This window comes from Oryzias melastigma, linkage group LG3 (assembly GCF_002922805.2).
Source record: "Oryzias melastigma strain HK-1 linkage group LG3, ASM292280v2, whole genome shotgun sequence".
Lineage (NCBI taxonomy): Eukaryota > Metazoa > Chordata > Actinopteri > Beloniformes > Adrianichthyidae > Oryzias > Oryzias melastigma.
In genome coordinates, this window is record NC_050514.1 from 16,169,221 (window position 1) to 16,189,673 (window position 20,453).

The following is a 20,453-nucleotide window of genomic DNA, read 5'->3' on the forward strand; positions in this document are numbered from 1 at the left end:
AGAAAACCCAGAAAATACGAGAACGTTGCGTTTTTTACTGTATTTGGAATGGAAATCTTGTGTGCATTAGTCTGTCTTTTGTTTGACACATTTTCATGGTAGAAAGTCTTTAACTACGTTTGAAGAAATAAAACATTCTGTTTTAACATTTTTCCCCAAACTGGGGGCATAGAACATAAAATGCAATTTAAAAAGCTGCACTTAAATGCAACCTTTGCCAAGTATTCACAAAAATGTGGACCGTTTTTTTTAAGCTTGAACCTTGTGAGTTCATACAACCCATGAATCTTTTGCAGCAAACGTAATTATCCCTGAAATGCAACAGACAGTTTCAGTGAGGAGTGTAGCTTCTCACCTCTGGCGCTTTGCCCACGCAGCCAAATTGATTATCATGAGCCATCCAGCTGATCTGATCTACCACTGACCAAGCCAGAAGGTAAAGAGAGGAGTGTTGACAATAAGACTCTATTTTCCCAGAGTGTCTCAAAGACATGAAAGTGATAAGAGCGTGTTTCCCTTTTCATTTATAATTCATAATACAACACAAATTGGATTTATTTTTAGCAATTTATTTTTTTGTCCTCTAAAGGATCTCAAGGTCACAAGAGAGAATAAAAAGCGAAATCAGCATTGATTTTACAATATCATGAATCAACATGTGCACTATCGGAATATTTGGGAACTGGAGTACATTGTGTTCCTGTGTTATTCTGACTGAGTCACTAAAATGTGTAAACCAATTGTTAGATATTTTGGCTTTGCAGTAAGGTAGGAGTTTATATTAAAGCTTAAGCAGATGTAAATCAGACTGGCCTCCTAATGTAAGTTGTATCATGGAGGATGAAAGGAGAGGAGAGTGAGCAGCCACAGAAGCACACAGTCAGAGAGGAGAGGAGGAAGATGCTGCTGGCTGGTGTTTAACATCCAGATTTGTGACAAAGGCAACGATAGCGCCACTTTGGGGGGCCACGCCGTTTCTGAACGAGGCGTCATTGTCTGTGCACTTCATCTCCTGTGGCATCTCTATCATCCTCCGCTCGGCTTCATAATTCCACATTCTCTCTCAAGCCTTCTATATCCTGTCTCTTTGTGCTTCTCACTTCCCCCTCCACTCCGTGTGCCACTCAGTTGCTCCTGTTTCTCCCGATCAGCCCTTCTGTTTCTCACATCCTCCTCCACTCGCACCGTGTTGTGCTCTCTTCACCTTTCCTCACCAGCCGCTTGAAGATTTTATGATTCTGGTGAATGATAGATGAGCTGCTCCTGATGGTATGTTTTTGATTGTTCGAAGTCTATCCCTCTCTCGGTCCCTTCAGTGGGTGTATTTAGGTAGAACTCAAGACAGCGCCCTGAGGCTCTCCATTGAAATCGTTTGTGCTGGTATACGAGGTGTGGCATGATAAATAGTAGAGTGCACTGAGGATGCATTAACTCCAGAACACTTTGGTTATAAAAAGTTACACCATCACTTTTGCTGGGTAATTTTTAAATATACCCAATAAAAGTTTTTCTCTTAAAAAATAGACATGACAACACATGATACATTTCTGTTTTTTTTTTTTTTTTAACTTTGGTTTATGTAATAAAATGGAAAATAAAAACATAGGAAGATCATAAAAACATGCTTGAAAATTACAGAAAAATTAAGAATTTGAGAAAAAAAAAAAAAAACTACAAAAAAATGATTCTGGAGACTTGGAATTTGGTCCACCCATTCCTGGGACATGTGAAACTTTACCCAGGGAACCATGACACTCAGCAACGTATTGAAATCACCCAGCGATAGTGCTCTAGGGTTAAAGATGGACACATAAGTAGGCCACCTAAAATTTGGACCAATATAGTGGTCAGTTCTTAGTCTAAAAGTATCCAGAGCCTAATAATGTTCTTGAAAAACAGATTGATATTAGAGTTTTGAACCGACATCTGAAAAAAAAATCAAAAATGCAGCATTTATTTATTTTTTATGAGAAAACTGGCAAAATATAGACAAATAAAGTGGTTTTGTTGAATCTGTGATTTGGGTTTACTCTGAGTGAGCAAGTGTCTTCTTTATATGTCCCTTTAAACACAACAAACCAGGGAGCTATTAATCCTCTTCAACTACATCTCAGAGCATCTGTTACTTGCTTTCTCAGACAGCCTTTAAATATGCATGAAGCTTCATAAATAACTCTTCATGTGGTACACTTTCAGATTTCCCTCAAAACTTTCGTATATTATATTTTGAAATTGCATTCATCTTGCACTTTTAAAGATTATTTGAAATATTTCCGTGACCTCTGTGTTTTTCATGATGTGTGTGTGCAAGTAACACATTTTACATATTTTTATTACAGGACCTAAAAACTACACACTTCACAGATAAATAATTGATCAAACAGGTTTTTATTGAATCTTGGCATCAGACTAATGCCTTTTTTAAAAAAAAATCTTCAGTCAACCAAATAGGTTGTGATGACTGGAATTAGCAATAGGGCTCTGCTAGTAAACTAAAGCCTTAAGCTATTAACCCTTTAACACAAGACCTGTAGTGTTTATGTGCTTTCATTTAATTGTCAACACAATCAACGGAATTCTATCAGATTCTGCTGGAATTACAATTATCGTGTTAATGGTTGAAGAGTTACAGTATGCTAAAAATGTTGTGTTTGAGCGACGCCTCGTGTGTTAAAGGATTTTAAAAAAGCAGCTTTTCTTAATATGCATGTCGAGTTAAGCTCCTCTTCCACTTTTTCAATTCCATTTTATTGATGTAGCCCAAAATCACAAAAACAGTTGCCTCATTGGGCTGCATGCCTGTAATTTTACAGAAGCAGAGGGTTGGTCATTAAATATAAACAATAGCTAATTACTAAACTAAACTGACTAAATAAAAGTGGTTATCCCTGCCCTTAGACCCCCCTTCCCAGTAACGAAAAACTCCTAACGGATGATGTGATATTATTTGTATGCTGATGCTGGAGGCCCTCATCCAATCAGCAGCGCCGAACAATTTGGGCACCAATCTGCAAACAGGAAGTGGAAAAAAATGGAAAGACAAAGAAACTTCCACTTCCAGAAACCCAAAGAAAAGAGAAACAGAAAAAGCATTCCAAATGTACAAATAAAACAGTGGCAGTAACAGTGAAAATTAATGCTGTGTTTCCTGATTATGTTTCCTAAGGGCAGCATGTAAAGCATGAACAGGATGGGCCCTAGAATTGAGTCCTGAGGGACTCCGTAGCTAACTCAAGTACAACAAGAGGACTGTACATTTAGATTAACAAACTGGTATCTATCAGATAAATGGGACTCACCACTGGAGGGCAGATCCTCGGATCCCTATGTCATGCTCTAGTCTCTGGAGTAAGATGCTGTAAACGATGTTAGTAACTCTAACCAGCGCAGTTTCAGTGCTATGGTGAGGTCTGAACCCTGACAGAAAGGTGAATTACACGCATCTGAATAATAAACTGTTAAATCCTGTCAAACATATGTCAGACATCAAGAAATTCAAGTTATTTATCAAAGACATGCTGTTGTTTTTTTAAAGGACACATCAAATGCTCTTTTCAAAGGTGTGAGAATTAATAAATGCAGAAATATTATCAGCCCTTTAAATGACTGCTGTCAGCTGTCACTCTAAATTACTTGACAACCTTCTGAGCTGATTTGAATAATATATATGATGTTGATTTTTCCAGGGAGCATGGAGCTGCTGGGCACTGATCCCTGTGGATTAGCAGACATGTTGTTTTCCACTAAAAACACCTCAATGGAGGCTGAATATTTTACAGATTGTTATGGCAACATTATCTTTGGTTTATGACTCGACATCTTGATTTGACCCAAAAGCAGAGTCAACTGAGGAATGCTAAAACTGTTTTATTTAAATAGAGATTATTTGCCCTCAGGTTTAGGGTTCATGTTTTGTCTTTGCATTATAAGTTAATCTGGAAAGGACAACACAACCAAATGTGTGACACTCTGGAACTTTGGCATACAGTATGTCTGTATCTGATTACCATGTTACAAGCTTGAACATAATGGGTTCTTGCTTGTGGAGTATTACTTTACAGTAAAACATTAGTAAAAAGTGTCACAGTGTATAATTAAAATTTCAAGTTGATGAGGCAAATGATTAATAGCAGCACCATATGGTAATGTAGCTGAATTTCTTCTATGAGTTTTGAGCCCAATCTTGATACTTCCTTGTGTTAAATTGAAAACATTATTGGCATAATTATAAAATCTTGCTTGTTAGCAGCTCGAGATTTTGAGAATATATAACCCAGTCCCATGATGAATAAGAGATTATGTGTTTGATGTAATGACAAGAATTTTTGCTTTTTATCATGTTAGCTTTGTTTAAAGTTTACATTTCAAGCATTCTTTTTAGTATGTTTACCTTACACTTTAAAAAAAAAAATTCTTACGTTTTTTTTATTCTTTGTTTAGCTCACCTGGTTTGTTAGCTGATGGTTTTCCTAAACAGAAGTTTTGAAAATTGTTTATTTGACAAACCCTTTAACTCAAGGGTGGGCAAACAACAGCCTGGGGGCCATATGTGGCCCATCAAACTATGTAATCTGGCCCGCCAAACTAAAATAAATTATAATTAAAATCCTTATTTTTGCCTGTAATTCTGGTGTGTCCCCATCGAGGATGCACTACAGATCCATTGACTTTTCTTCATGTGGTGCTGGAACATTTGTTGTTTTTTTGACATTCATGTGTGTTGGATGGGCATTTTTCTGAGAATTGAAGGAGCACATGAACACAGGATTTCTCTAAATTTGTATTTTTGTCTTATGGACATCAACCCATTGGTGCAATTGGAAGTAAAATCAGAACAAAAACCACAGTTTTGACTCTCCAAAAGTCCAAACAGAACTCAAATTACATATATTTATTTTCAGTTAAGTCTAAATTATGTTTTCGTCCAGATTATATGGTATTTTTTTTTCTCTTATTATGTGGGGAATTACCAAAATGTGCCACACATCTGCTCCTTGTCTTGCAATTCTGTCAAATTTTAGAACCCTTTGTGGCCCATGAGTCAAAAGGTTTGCCCGCCCCTGCTTTAATGACATGGGTGCTCTTCATTTCTTCCCTGTGAAGTTATAATAGAAAATATCACGTGCAAGCTGATAGCTAGAGTGAAAAGAGTTCATTAAAGTCTTAGTCACAGGCACCTTTACTGGGGGTTGACCAGTAGGGTGCTGTGGGTTTTTGGGTTGTCCGGGCCTCTGGAGGGTTGTAGAGAGGAGTGGCTGCATCTTAAGGGGGGTACAGGTGTGCCTTGCAGTCCCCTTTAGGCTCGAGGCCATCTTAAGGGACGCCATAGAATATGAAGCATATGATTTTCGTGCGTGTGGTAAGTGTTTTGTTAAGTATTTGCACAGTGAATGTAAGTTGCTTGCACTCATGACATACAGGTAAAGCTGTTTTACAGTAACCTTATGCTGCACCCTAGTTGTCAGTAGGGTGTAAGTACTGCCCCCATTCTGACCCCTCATGCACAGAGTGTGCATGTGACACATAAATGCTTGTGTCTACGCATAATTTGGGGGGCTAAAAAATAAAAAAAACCTGTACGGCATGTCTCAACTATGTCACACTGACTTTATCTTTGCTTGTTGCTTGTCCTGTTGCATGCAGCATGCCACAGGAAAAAAAAAAATATGCAAGAACAGTTTCCCTCTACGTTCTCACAGAGTGATCTACAACATTGATATTTAGTGCAGGCCACCTCCTTGCCCCATAACTGATAGGTTTCCTTGGTTTTTGCCCTGGATCCAGCTGTGAGAGAAGTTGCTACTAAGCCTAAAAGATCCACTCCACTGAAAATGGCATTTTTATTGTTTTTAACATGTTCTTGTAGTATTTTTGTAATGATGGGGGACCCACATAAAAGAATTTAAACTTAAAATGGGATTTCTGAGTATTTCTTTATTCAAAGTCTCCTTGTTCCACTTCATTCTGATGCATCCACTTGCTGAGAAATAGATGCATGTACGTCATTGTCTCCTCATCTGAGCTGATATCTGGCTCAAAACTGAACAACTGGTTAGCTACACATAGTATAGCTCACCATTTTTGCAGCACTGCTAATGTTAGCTTGGAGTTGCAGGGACATGTAAGATAGTGGGAGAGAGTGTAAACAAAGGGATGTTGGGATATCAGTGGAGGCTTATTTCTGCACAGACAGTCCACAATTCAGAGGCAAATTTCTGATGAACTCCTGCTGCTCTGTAGAAAACAACAAAGGCTTTTTGATTTTGGCCAAAAATGGCATAATCGTAATTAAAAGATCTCTGGGAGCACTTAACATAGATCAGAAGATGATTGGAGTGGAGCTGATGAGGTTCTGCTGACACGGCAAAGTTAGACATTTCATGTTTTGCAATAAATAATCATATTTAGTCTTGAAAGTTCTGCTTCCCTTTAAAAATGAAAACAGGCTTTTTGGTTCTACTTTTTTATTTATAGTGAGTGTAGGCCTTCTGCATGGTACCCCAACTTTAAATTCAGCTGCTTTTCTGATCGACGACACTGATGCATTGAATATAATGCGTGGTACACTATTAGGCAGTCTCCAATATTAAGTGCGTTATTGCTTGTGTTCATTAATTCTAAAAGATGATGAATTCAAACAATTGCTTCTCTGCTAGCCTGCTAATTTGAAAGTAACCAATTTCTCTGCTATCAAAACACAGTTTTAGCTCTGAGGATCAGACAGCCCTGCACAATGTGCATCAAACCATATAATGATAGCTATTAAAAGTTTCCAGAATGCATTGCTTCTTTTTAATTTGTTGCATTCACACAGCTCATTTTACAAAGTTTTATGCATTATCTACATTGTCTGTTATTTTGTTTGCATATTCAGGCACGAGTGCGTTTTATTAGCATCGCATTGTAGTAAAGCTATCCTTTGTTTTATTTGATCCTCAGCAGCCAGCTGTTATGTTGGCATCAAACCAAGTCACTCTTTGTGATGGAACCTGATGCTCCTCTGAAGCATGCATATAGCAAACACTCCAGCAGCAAAAATGCTTTTTGGATCAGCCGTTGCCTCTAAGGTTTCTGTCCCCCTTGGTTCTCTCGCTTTAATTTTACTTTGTGTCTTTGTAGGGCATGAGGAATAAGCCAGGGGTGGAAGCTGCCGGCTCTCCAGATTCGCCGAGAGGCCGAGGGGAAAATAAAGCCATCAAGTAAGTGTCAGGGAGGGAGTAAATGGAGTTGCATGGAAATGATGTATGATGTGGTGATACTATCACATTTTAACATTCTCTTTGATTACAAAGGTAATGCTGAAGCTCCCCGTGAAATGTCCATTTTCAGTTATTCCTCTAAAATAATGTTCTAAAGAAACCCTTTTCATCTTTCAAAGAGGGTAATGTATTGAATAGCAAAATATGAAAAAAATACTTTTATTTGCATGGTAAAGATTGGCAGTTATTACAAATAAACAAAAAATATAAACTTCCATATATCTTGAGTTCATCATATAAAGTCTTTGTTTCAATTTTAGAATGAATACATGGATCTAAAATCTAAATCTAAAATCAATCCAAGACATCTTTAGAAAAAAAAAAAAAAAAAAATCAACCGGTATTGGTAAATTTTATTTGATTCTGGTTGGATTGTAGGAAAATAAATTGATCAATTCATTGATTAATTTTTACACTCCTACTTTTACTAAACTTTTGACCGACCTTTGCTTATATGTGGTGTTTTTTTTCTAAAATATTTTTTATATAACTGATTTTTTCTTCCATTCTCCTCTCTTTTCTGTCTGCAGTGATCTAGACAGAGACTTCTGGAATAACAACGACAGCAGCAATGTGCAGCAGAGGTGGAGCTCCTATCCACCCAAAGAGTTTCTCCTAAACATGTCTCCCTACGCTCCCTATGGAGATCCTCGTCTAACACCAAAGTAAGTCTTGATCATGAAGACCTGTACTCGAGACCAAAAATATATTTAAGTGGGCTGCTAAACTCTGACATCACTCATGGGTCTCTGAGGGGTGAAAATGAAGCCTAAGGTGATGCAGCCATTTGACTGGAGTTTATGCTGCATAACTCAACAATAATAATGTGCAGTTGTGTGTATGTTTGTTGGTGGTGGGTAAGTTGAGTCAATCCTGGGATCCATCACAGATCAAAAAAGAAATCCACCAAAAATATGTACAACTATGAGTTCTAGTACACATCTACAACCCAGGAAAAACCAACAACCAAATAAACGGAAAATACTCTTATACATCAACAGTTACAGAATCCTAAAAGATTTAGTTTTGGACCTTTTAATGTAGGAATCAATAGTAAATTGTTTTCTTCTGAAACCAGCTCCTAGTGGTCATTTAAATAATTGCAATATTTCTTCAAATTTAGATAGCTGAATGTGGGAGCTTGTTTAACACAAATTATAAGGAATTGCTTAAAGAGCACCGAATAGTTTTGCCCTACCACTTGTTTTGCTTTTTGTGTGTTACAAATAACTCAAAAGTTGTTCAAATCAAACGGAAAGGTCAATCAATACCTCTTTCTCCAGTTAAAAGGTCACATTAATGGCCTAAAGTGGAGCGGAAAATCCTCAGTTTGGACACATGTTTTGCTGAGGTCTCCTCTCCGTCCCGGTAATCCTCATGTTTCTGCATGTCCACATTCTGGTGCTGTTTAGTATGCTTGCCAAGAAGCACCAAATAAAGATGTGCAGATCCATTCCCTATTGTTGCTGTTTTGACAACTGCTGTTACATTTTTCCCATGATGGGTTTTTTGCTGATTTTATCTAAAAAAACAAAACAAATAGTCATACAAAAAAAAAGTAAAAGAGTTCCTGAGAATTATAATACCAGTTACATTATCCTGGTCTTGTTATTTTGGCAATATTTCATACAAGGAATAATAAATGGTGAGAAAAACATTTTATATTCTCACTGCAGAAAAAAAAAATCCAGACAATGCAATGGCTTCAGTGCTCCTAACCTCATGAGACCTTCATTGCCTCTCACCTGTAGCTTGTGTTGGGTTACCATGGAGACAGTCCTAAGAAATGTCAGTGTTTTGCATGAACATTTTGTTCACTTATGTAGCCTCTTAGCACCAAGTGTTCAAATCTACTTCTCAGAAAATTGCAACAAACTTGACTTAATCAGGAAATCTAAGGCAGTGAATGCTCTGCAGAGCTTTGACTCTCGTTGACTTTTTTTTTTAAATGTTCCCTTTTAGCGGTTTAGTTTAAATGAACATCTTGACATTAGAGAGTGAGTGTGCTTATTTGCCTTTTTGAACCAACGAAGGTTGGATGAGCATCACTATTTTAAGTAAATATAGAGCTATGTCAAATAGATAATTTTAACATAAAGACCGCAAAAAGCTCGAGTTCACATAACCATGAACTAATACAAATATTAAACTCAATCATTCAACACCTCTGAAGGCACCAAATCAACAAGTTATGACCTTCCACTAAGACGTACTATAATGATGGCTTTAATATAAGAGAAAGCATTTATTTTTTCATTAATACGATTTATGCCTTACATTTTATTAAAATGATGCTGGAAAATAATAAACAGACCTATGTGTTGTTTCAGAGTCAGCATTTAATTAACACATGTACACAGTGCAACATTATATAAACAATAGAAAACTTTAGAAAGAACTTTACCCAATTTACCTCCACTGCATTAGTGCAACGAATTCATTAAAGTAAAATGATATAAAAATGCAGAGAAAGAAATAAAAACAGTGCTACAAATCAGTGTAAAGCCTGAACCTCAACTAAATTACCAGTTTATTTTTAACTACTAGTAGTCATAATTATTTAAATATAATGCTTTTTTTCCTTTAAGCAAATAGTTTGTTGATCTCACGGAAAAAAAATACAAATTGGTGTTTTAAAAATGTTTTTAGTTTCATTTATTAGTCTTTTGTGTTTTTTTTAAACCTAGTGAGTTCACCTATGTGGCTATAATACCTCCAATGGTCTAATTGGCTAAATAAATAAATAAAATACATTTTAAATAATGATTAAAGGGAAAAAAACAAGCTCTTAGCCTAGTGATCAGAGCTAAATTCTACCAGTACAAATGCATATTACCCCTTGTGCTATCTTAGGTATGTTTACATTAAAAGTGGGGTCATCTGGACCCCACAAGACAGCACAGTAGACTTTTATCTTCAAGGATTTTTTATCAGACATAAAATCCTGTCCAGCAGCATCTTGAATTAATTGAAATGCTTAACATAAATAAACAACAAGGTAAATACTAGAAAAGCCAAACAATTTTTTGAAAAGATCTGAATAATGTAAAAAAATATGCAAAAGATACTAAGATTAAACCAAACCAAATGTTTATTAAAACAGTTGAGAATATCTGAATTATACTGACCTCCGGCTTTAGTAAATTTAAATTATAACCTGGACAAACAAGGCGTATAAAAAGCTTAACATTATTCAAAGCTCCATCCATCCATTTTTAGAACCCACTGAATCCCTTTCAGGGTCAGCGGTTGGATGAAAGCAGGGTGTACCCTGAACAGATCATTCTCCAAAGCTACTTCCCCTCAAAAAATAACACGTTTGAAAAGGAAGTAGCAAAAAAATAAATAAAAATCGCTCAATTCAACAATGAAAACAAGGATTTGTTTCTTACTGTTTCAATTCTTTACTATCAGCTGCTATAGTTTCACATTCTGCTTCAATTTCCACGAACTCCCAACATATGTAGCCTATGCTAGATATTCCAATAACAAAGTGGATTGTTTCAGATTCATATTAAGTTGCATTGCTCTGTGTGTCTGTGTAGTCTTTGTATTTTCATGTTGCTGTTTCAAACTGTCCATGTTTTGTGTTTGTTGTCTTTACTTCTGTAGCTCTAAAAGACTCTCTGACAGCTCTCCTCCTTAGCCCTGTTTGAAAAGAAATACTATCTCAGGTGTGCAACAGAGCAACCGAATGTTAAATTGATACTAAAATGCCTGCTTCATATCAATCTCTGCTCCATCATTTAGATGCATTTTGCACGATCACTGAGGCATTGAGTAAACCTGTTTGTTCCTATTCTCTTTAATTACAACTCACTCAGCTCTTTTGGAACCACCAGGTGATCAATTACTCTTTCTGTGCAGTGGAGTTGAAAATATGCTAAATTCAGTGAGTGGCGGTGATTACAGTTTTTGTTCGCCTTCTCTGCATTATATTTTTGACAACAGTGTTTGGGTTTTGTGTGGCATTTATGAGGCAGATAATAATCTGGCTTCTGAAGTTCTGTCCGTGAGAGCAGCTTATCTGGTCTTGAAATGCTGTTCTGATAATTGTCTTGCGATATTTCAAAGATGTTTTGTTGGATACATTTATTTAATGTAAAATACAAGCTAAAACAAGCGAGTCAGATTTCCAACGTCCTACAGCTTCTTTTAGCAAAATCAAAAATATGCAGCCCTAAAAATTGTGTGTACGATTTCTTGAGACATGCTATCTACGTTGAGCTAAATGGAAATGAATTGAGAAGTTGACAGTGATTTGTTCTATGGGAAGAAATTAAAAGAGTGCCACTGCAAGAAAATGTTCACTAAATCGTTTATTTAAATGTAATGTAATTAAAAAAAGTTAAAAGAAAGTCAGGCTTAACAGTTGGCCCTCTCACATTTCCACCTCACTATATCTGGCCCTTTTTGCAAAAAGGTCCGACACCCCTCAGCGAAAACTAAACCTAAAACATGAAAAAAAAGTAAATTTGTGAAAGTATTTAAACATTGTTACAGTTTTCTCACCTATAAGGTTAAAACTGGGGTGTCAAACTCAATCACACAGGGGGACAAAATCCAAAACACACCTTAGGTCGTGGGCCGAACAGGATAAATATTTATTGAACACACTTATATTAAATTTTAAAACTTAAAAAATGTAACTTAAACCTTAAATAACTTTCAATATTTTATTCTCCATAAAAATATGTTTCGTCAAAATTATACACATTAAAAATGATTGCAAGGTAACATCGGGCCATTAATAACAAAAAAAATAATAATCTGGAGGGCGGGATATAATCACTCGGGTGGCTGGATCCGACCCCCGGGCCTCGACTTTGACACATATGTTAAAATAACTCAAAGAACTCCGTCTTAAACAGTTGGATTACAACATATTTTTCCTCAAAACTTTGACTTTATTGGTGTTTCGTTCTAAGAAACGCAGCAAAACTACAAAAAGCAGTGAGTCTTTCAGCGCTGAGTGGACGAGGCGTATACATATAAGGCTTGTTTTTCCAGCAAATGTGGCATCCTGGTAACAAACCCATCATTCCATTGATTTGTGGATGGTAAAGAAAGCTGAAAAGCAATGTGTAGAATAATGGTACTCGTAACTGAAATGTGATCAAGTCAAGTGTTTAGACACAGCTAACCGTGACTAGGATGAGGATACCTTTCAACAATAGTGCAGAAATGTCGGCACTCCTGTTGATTCAGAGCTTAGTAAGTAAGTTTGCATGATACCGAAAATTAACTCAATTCACAAATTTTAGGCTTCGAAAGGAAATTGTCAGGAAATACAAAAAAATTGTATAAATGCTGTGTTGTAGAGACTTATATTGTCATAAATATATTTTTTATTTGTCCAAATGTTCTTCGAGTTGTCCTGTCGTACTGGTTTGTGTTGCGTGGCGTCCCCACATGTTTGCTGAAGTCAGCATTCTGTTTGTTGTGGTTTCTGTGACCATAAAGATGTCCAGGTGAGCAGAAGTCAGCTCATCAAAAAGAAAAAAAAGGTTTTTTTTTGCACTACCTGCTTCACTTGCAGGAAATATTTGCTTGTGATATGGGAGGTTTTCTTTTTATACCAGTGCTGAGTCTCATCACTTGTGCCTTCATTTTTAAAGTCTTAAGATGATGCATCTGTGTCATTAGTCGTATGTGCTGCTTACTTCTGAGAGCCAGAAACTTGATGATTCGAGTCTCCTGTGTCTGTGTGAAGTGAAGCAAACTGATTTATTTTGATTTAAAGTAGATTTGAAACGACTGTACCCTCCATGCCAAAAGTTACCCAGAAACATCATTCACACCCAACCCAGGCTTGATGGATTTTTATGAAACAATAAAAAAGTTCTTGTTCACAGGGATTTAACAAGTCATAAGTAGGGCTTTTTCATATTCAAAGTCACTTAATTTCACATCCAATGTGTTTAACTAACAGATTTGACTAACACCCTCTGCTTTCCGGTTCTTCGTTTGTGCGTCTGTCTCTCGTTTACCCCTCTTTTTCTACATCTTCTCTAAATCCTTCTTCCCGTTCGTCCGTGTGATTTTGTCTGCAACTCCCACCGCCCTTTTCCACCCAGTGGGGCAGTGGATAAGGGTGGGCAGGGCGGTGCTGGACCCTCACCGGGGGCCAGTGACAGCGGGGGCGGCGCCTGCTCCGGTACAGGAGCGGGGCCGAGTCGCAGTGACAGCGTTCGAAGCATGGTGTCTGGCGGCAGCAAGGCTGGGCGCTGGCAGACGGTCCAGAGCCACATGCATGCCGGAGGCCTGCGGTTTGGCAAGTGAGTTGATCTTGGTGACTTGGGGAAACGCATGAGGGGCAACCATGGGCACAACAGCAGCATGGTGTGGAAATCACAAAAGTGAGTTTGTCAAAGTATCATTCATGGATGTCTTGCATGCACTTGCAAAAATAAAAGAATATACTGATGAAAGCGACAGGAAAGGCTGAAAACAAGTCGAATCTCTAGTATAAACAACCTTCATCCTCATAAATAATATGATGCATCCTCTTACAAGCAGCAGAAGATAAATACATTCACACAGTAACATTGTTATTCTGCAGTCTGCAATTTACTTAGCTTTACACAAGATGCTCAGAAGTGCCTGATACTCTATGAAGACCTTTAAAAGATGAATGTTTATTCATCTGAAGCAACATCCCATCTCATTCTGAAGCACTGGAGCATAAACAGCAGCAGCAAAGTTTTATTAGGCTAAAGACACCAACAAAACCTTTTTCTGCAACATGGATGAACATATCTCAATTTAAGCAATAATTTGTAAACATATAAACAGGACAAAATGATTTCAGTGAAGGAGAATGAAAGAGAATTACGGAAAAAAGGTTTATATTGACTATTTTGGTGTTATTTGATGTTCTGTGAAAGGTTTTTGAGTTGCGTGATAAAGAAATCTCCCCATTTTTTAAGCTGCGTTGACACATGTGATGTGCAATTAAGAACACTAAACAATGCACAATGCTGATTTAGCGTGTTCACACTGGACTGTTGCTACCCGATACTAGCACATGTCCCCCACCTACAGATGGAGGAGGCTTGGTTCGAAATGGTGCCAGTCTCATAAATCTTGCTCCAGACTTTTTCTTTCACATCTCTATTCCGAAATATCAAGACTCTGTGTCATATAATTCCAGCCGGACACATACCACGATTAATAATTTCTTCTCCGGGATCAAATTTTAAATAGCTTACACTTCTGTGAATTAAAAACGCCATCCGAATCCATGTCTCTAATTGTTCTAAGTTCGACTTGTTTTAATTTTCAAAGCACGTTCAATGGCTGTGCATTTTTCAACAAAGCTCGAAAACTGTTGTAAAAACTTGAATGGCAATTCGTAAAAGTGAGAGTTTTGTACGCGGAAGTCCAAAACGCGTTTACACGCAAGTGCACAGACTTTTCAGTGAAAGTGGTCAATTTTTTGTTGTTGTCATTATAGTTATTGACAAAAAATAGGAAATCATCAGTAAAATTAATTGCACTTCAGCTAGAAAAACTGCTGTTTTAATGTTAATAACAGTAACAAAACAGTTTGAAATATGTATTTTTGATTCTTCCATATATAGGGGAATTCCACTCTGTTGGTCTCAGTAATTTGTTCCCCTCCTGTCCCACTTATGAATGGCACTGACCAAAATCTATCTTTGTCCTCCTGTGTGCCCGAGTTATGCAGTCCAAAAGACTTCACTGGAGGTCATCTGCTAAGATATTGGAGATTTTCAATATATATAGACAAGAGTAACTTTGTAAAACATAATCTGAGCAATCTTATATTCTTTTGCTGGAAATACTTTCAGAATTGCTGAAATTATTGCTTTTAGTAACGAAAATACCTGAATATTATTTCAGACATTTTATTTTGAAATGCACTGTCACTGTTTACATGATAGCACAAAAAGCCATAAACTGTAAAGCATTAGGGATTGCGAAAATATAACTTTTTTTTTTTTACAATTTTCCTATTTATTTACCAAATTACATTTTTTTTCTACCATATCTGGGTTGTTTGATCATTGAAATGTATTATATTTCCTTATAAAACTGGAAGTGAATTCTCAAAGTGTCACAGTGATGTCCTTAATCTAAGGAACCAATGAAAAGCATGAACCTTTAAAGTTATTTTTCTTAATCTTTGTCCACCTTCAACTGTGAATAAACAGATTTACCCCAAAAGGAAAAAAAAGACCAATAAGAATGTGAAATGTTAAACGTACTACTGAAAGCTGTAATTACTCTTTGTTTTAAAATCAATGGGTTGTTGTGACACACTTGCAGATAAATCTACGGTGTTGCTGTCACACTAACTAGTGGTTAAAGACAAGTGCAAAGCAAACCACTGACCTCTGGGATGAGTCAAATTATAGGTTGTTGAAAATGGTTTGCTTGCCAGAGTTCAAACTAACAGTTAATGAGGTATCAAATCTTTTTCTATCATTGCTACCGACTAAGAAAGAGTGTATCAATAAATTAGTATTGGAATTATCAACCATACGTAAAAGAAAATACGACTACAAAAATTATTTTATGACTTGAAGATGAAGAACATTCATGGTCTAAATCCAAGCATAAATTCTGCTTACACTGAATAGTTGATGGTCTTTGAAAACTACACATGTGAGGTCAAAACATCCATGTAATTAAGAGTCTTTTGTAAACAGAATTGATTAAATAAATGGCATATTTCATTTGTAAAAAATAAATATGTTAATCAAAAGTTTGACATGTGAAGTCACCCTTCTATTGAAGCTCTCACTCATACCGTGTGTCCTTGCTCTGGTTTATCTGAAAGTACAAAAAATAACTACCTTCAGCTTTGACATTTGTCCTTTGACTGGACTGAAAATCTGGAAAAATTGAAATTCTTCTTTTCATTGGAGAGATCACCTCAAAACAGCTTATAAACCCTGACAAATAGTGTTCATCTTTAGAGCACACCATTTAAAAGGACGTTTTCCAACATTACATTGTAAATGTCGAGCATCTGTGAAGCTGTTTGTGTTCTTCGTCCCTTCCTTTGCATGATTTTCTAAAGATGTGTTATCATAATCTGCTACCGTTCTCCTATTTTAATTAATTTAGTATTATATACAATCAATGCTGCATTGTGAGAGAGATTTTCAAATTTTGACAAATATTTGTTTCTTGAGTTTGAATCTTAATTATCAGCTTAACAAATCGTTTCTCCCATCACTCGTCTGTCTCGTTCACTTCTCGCTCCTCCTTTTAAGTCTGGCTATGTTTCCATTTCTCCTCTGGAATTGGTTTCTATTTTGGGCATTAACTTCTTCTCTTCTTCTCCGTCTGTCTCTCTTTCACTCCCCACTCTCGGTGTTTCTTTCTGTTTTTGCACTCTCCTTGTTTTTCCCTCCCCTAAATTTTCATTAATTACAAAATCATTCAAGGTTTATAGTAATCTTAATTGACTTTCAAGCAGGAAGAAATGTGAAAATAACCCTCTAAGTCAGTAATGGGATTCGGCAGATAAAGAGAGCTCATGCTCTGGGCATATGAATGACTGCCGCTGCTCAGATACATGCAGAAGACAGCAGAGATGTGCGCTGCCTGAGAGGACAAGTAGTTACAGCAATCCAGGAAATCGCTGTGAAGAAAGAATTCTGTAAGGCTGATGATATTTTATTCTAATGAATACATTAAGTGTCAGATATATGGCCCTGGATAGGGTGGCAAAATGTATTAGCACAAAAACTGGTTCCTAGATGTCAGCCAATGCAACCAGATGTATTGATTTATCATTATGTCAGTTATGATCACATGAAGCCAAAAATGATGTGAAGTGTAGATTTTGTCTGCTGACCTTTTTATTTGTTCTTCATATTGATCATGCCCTAGAAGCCAATTTTGTTTGCACATTCATCATGCTTATGTGTCTTTTTTGTGAATTTGCTCTTGAATTAATTTAATTCTCACAGTTTTAAGATGTGTGTGCCAAATTTCACCTGATTTCTGCCACATTGTAAAGAGAAATTTAATTTTTTTCAGTTACATTCACTCTCCCTTATTTTGATAATGTAGTTGATTAACTAATTTTAAGCAATACACTTCACAAAATTAACAATAATCTGCACAAATAACCAAAATGTACTGAACTAATTTGCATCCAGTACTAGATATTAGTAAATTGTGACAAGTGTTCCAATAGAAATGTTTGTCATAAGTCATGCTAATTCAGAAATTTAAATCTAAATTGGGTCAAAAAAGTGAACAATAAAAGTTCAATTTGTACTTTGTACAAAGACATTATTACCATGACCTGGGAATTGTTTTCCAGATTATTAGAGTTTTTTTCTTTTTTAAATTTGCTGTGTCTGCTAAACCATGTTTCATTGTTTTTATACCATTCCAATATGGCGTTGCTCTTTACGTATCTTGGACTAAAGTAAAAAGCCTGCATGTCATCTCTAGAGATATTAACCTCTATGGTTTTGATGAGTCAAAGCTGACGATGCTATTGGCAACTAAAACAAACTAAACACGTTTTTATTTTGTAAGGCTTTTAAAGTGTGTATTCTGGTTTGATTTATTTTGAGTCTTCTATTTTCTATGTTTACTTGCCCATATTTTGTCTTAGATTTGCACTTTTGTCTTCCAATTTTTAACATTGAAAGGTAAAATATAAAGAAAATGATGTACTAAATGGTCTTGTTGCTCCTGACACTGAAAAACTGAACTCTATAGCAACTCTGTTTTTCAGACTCCTTTTTTTTTTTTTTTTTACAAAAATAGGTTTGCAGCACAACACAAAATATTGGCTGGTGTAATTGCAGAGGTATAAGACTGTGATTTGAAGCATGCATTGTTTTCTTTCAACAAGCTGTGTGTGCTACAGTCTGTGACTCGAGTCCTTCCACATCTCACATGTTAACAGCACACCCAGGTGCAGCTTTAACAGGATCATAGATTTCTGCAGTTTGTACACATCTCCAAGCAAACAGGTGAAAGGAGGAGAAATATTATACCAGTTTCAACTTACATTTCCTGAAAGGCCTGTTGCCATTTACCTTATGTTTGAAACAGATAATTGTAGATAAAAATGTAGAGGTGTCTAACAACAAACACCACATGCTGCTATACACTGGCATCTCTGGTGTTAAACTATAATTAATTAATCTCTTTTTTTTCTTATTTTATTCAATTTTTGCTTGAAAAACGTAAAAAAAAAAAAATCACACTGCAACTTTTGATCTTGAGTAGGAATGAATGTAGGCTTTTAATTTTTGAATATAGACATGTCAAACATTTATTTTGATAAATGGATTGAATGGATTTTTATCTATTTTTACCTTTTTTTTTTCCAATTGAGAACTATGGCCTCTGACTTGGAGGCACTGATTCTCATCCCAGCTGCTTCACACTTCACTGCAAACTCAAATGTACACACAAGGTCTGGGTTTAAAAAAGACATCAGAACATTGTTTGTGAAAAGCAGATTTGCAATCCTCTGTTATCTGACTGGACTCCCTCCAGCTTCTAGCTGTGTCGAAAAGTTCTGTCCATAAAAATTATGAACAGAACCAGTGATAAAGGGCATCTCTATCGAGAACAGGTTTGACTTCCTGTCATCAATACAAACTGAACTCCTGCTGTGGTCATACAGAGAATGGATGGTCAACACTTTGGTCCAAGACCATTGCCTCTTACCACTATGCAGCATGTCTTGAGGCACTAAAGGGGGACCTCATCCACTTTGTGGTGCTTTGCCATAGAGGAATTTTTTGAACACCTCAGTGATTTCAGCTTTGTTGATGAACTGGTCCATTTCTGTGTCCTCAGTTTCTGCTTCCTCAGCAGGTAACACACCTGTAGTATTCAGGAGATTCTCAAAGTATTCCTTTCACCTCTCAATAATTCCCTCAGTTGAGACTAAAGGCATTAGCCTCCTCCTCAGGTTCCAAAATGTTTGTAAGAATTTCTTTGAGACAAACCACTAGCCCCTTTTCACAGAACTCCATTCAGACCCATATTTTCCCTCTGCAATTGCATGCTGCTTGAACTACTGGTACCCGTCTGCTGCCTCAGGGATCCCAACTTGATAGTACTCGGTCTGAGGCTTGACAGTATACCTTGCTTCCAGTAGCTACCGCCAATGTTGTCGATTGACACTTCAACATGCAACAGAGACCTAACAATCACACCTTCAAACACCTTGAAACCAGGTGTTGAAAACATGGCCCACTCTGACTGAAGTCAAAGACCCAATAGATAGGCTCAGGCAAATGTTCCCAGTGGACTTCAACAGTAGATTTGGGCCTGCTGAGTCTTTCTACCAACTACTTGTTCGTTATTCTTTAGGGTACTCCATTCTCTTCACCTAAGTGTCCAAATAAACATAACTGAAGCTCTTCTGTTGAGGGAGTCTCTGTGCCACGTGCCCTGAGGGATCCCTTGATCTACAACATGGCATTCATTATGGACAAACTGTGAATGACCTAGAAGTTTAACAACAAAACATTGCTCAGATTCACATCAGGAATCTTCCAGGTATTGATTTTGGTGCCCTTGTGCAAATTGGGGTCTCTCAGTAGAACATTGGCCTCCTCAGTTGTAGCACTTTCCAGCACACCTCTTAGAGACTCCAAGAAGGCCGAGCAGTCTTTACTGTTCCTGGCTCAAGCTTAGGCTCTTTTCCACCCAATGAGGTGACGTTCTATGTCTCATTATTTAGAGTCCATTTCTGTGGATTGGGTTGCCAGGCACACTCCCTTGACCAAAGCCCATTCGAGACAAGCCTCTTGTGGTCTTGTGATCTTTTTGTACTGGGTCCCGTGGGGGGATACTTTGATTTATCTTTTTTAAAGAGGAGATATTGTACTGTTCTTTCTATGGATCATCACCTAGGACTTGTCTGCGATGAAAGAACTTTGCAGGAGCCTAGGATCACTCAAGCTCTCAATGTCTTATGCACAGATACTTAAAAAGAGTGTATTTCCCACATTTTTCGACCTCTATTTTGACAACCTTTAAATCTGCTAAGCCACTCTAAAGCTTTGTTGTGGTTTGTGAGTATATTTGACATAAAAAAGACAGATTCAAATCAAAGTCTGTCCATAGGAGAAACCTAATGGTGTGATTTCATCGAGTGTCTGTATGTGGGAAAGCATGCATGCTTCAGTGCTTGTATTTTTGAATGCCTGTCTTGTTTTTTTTTTTTTTTTTTTT

The 20,453-nt window shown here is 36.8% G+C and overlaps 1 protein-coding gene across 4 annotated transcripts in view; it reads left to right on the plus strand.

Annotated features, from left to right (window-relative positions):
- Positions 1-20,453, plus strand: part of syt7b (synaptotagmin VIIb) — a 106,195-nt gene that overhangs the window by 45,632 nt on the left and 40,110 nt on the right. For 3 of the 4 annotated variants that reach the window (XM_024295508.2, XM_024295510.2, XM_024295509.2), the window contains 3 exons: positions 7,120-7,199; positions 7,790-7,924; positions 13,337-13,537. In XM_024295508.2, coding sequence (XP_024151276.1) covers positions 7,120-7,199; positions 7,790-7,924; positions 13,337-13,537 — 416 coding nt within the window. The remainder of the gene's footprint in view (positions 1-7,119; positions 7,200-7,789; positions 7,925-13,336; positions 13,538-20,453) is intronic. The other variant, XM_024295512.2, reaches the window with a different exon arrangement.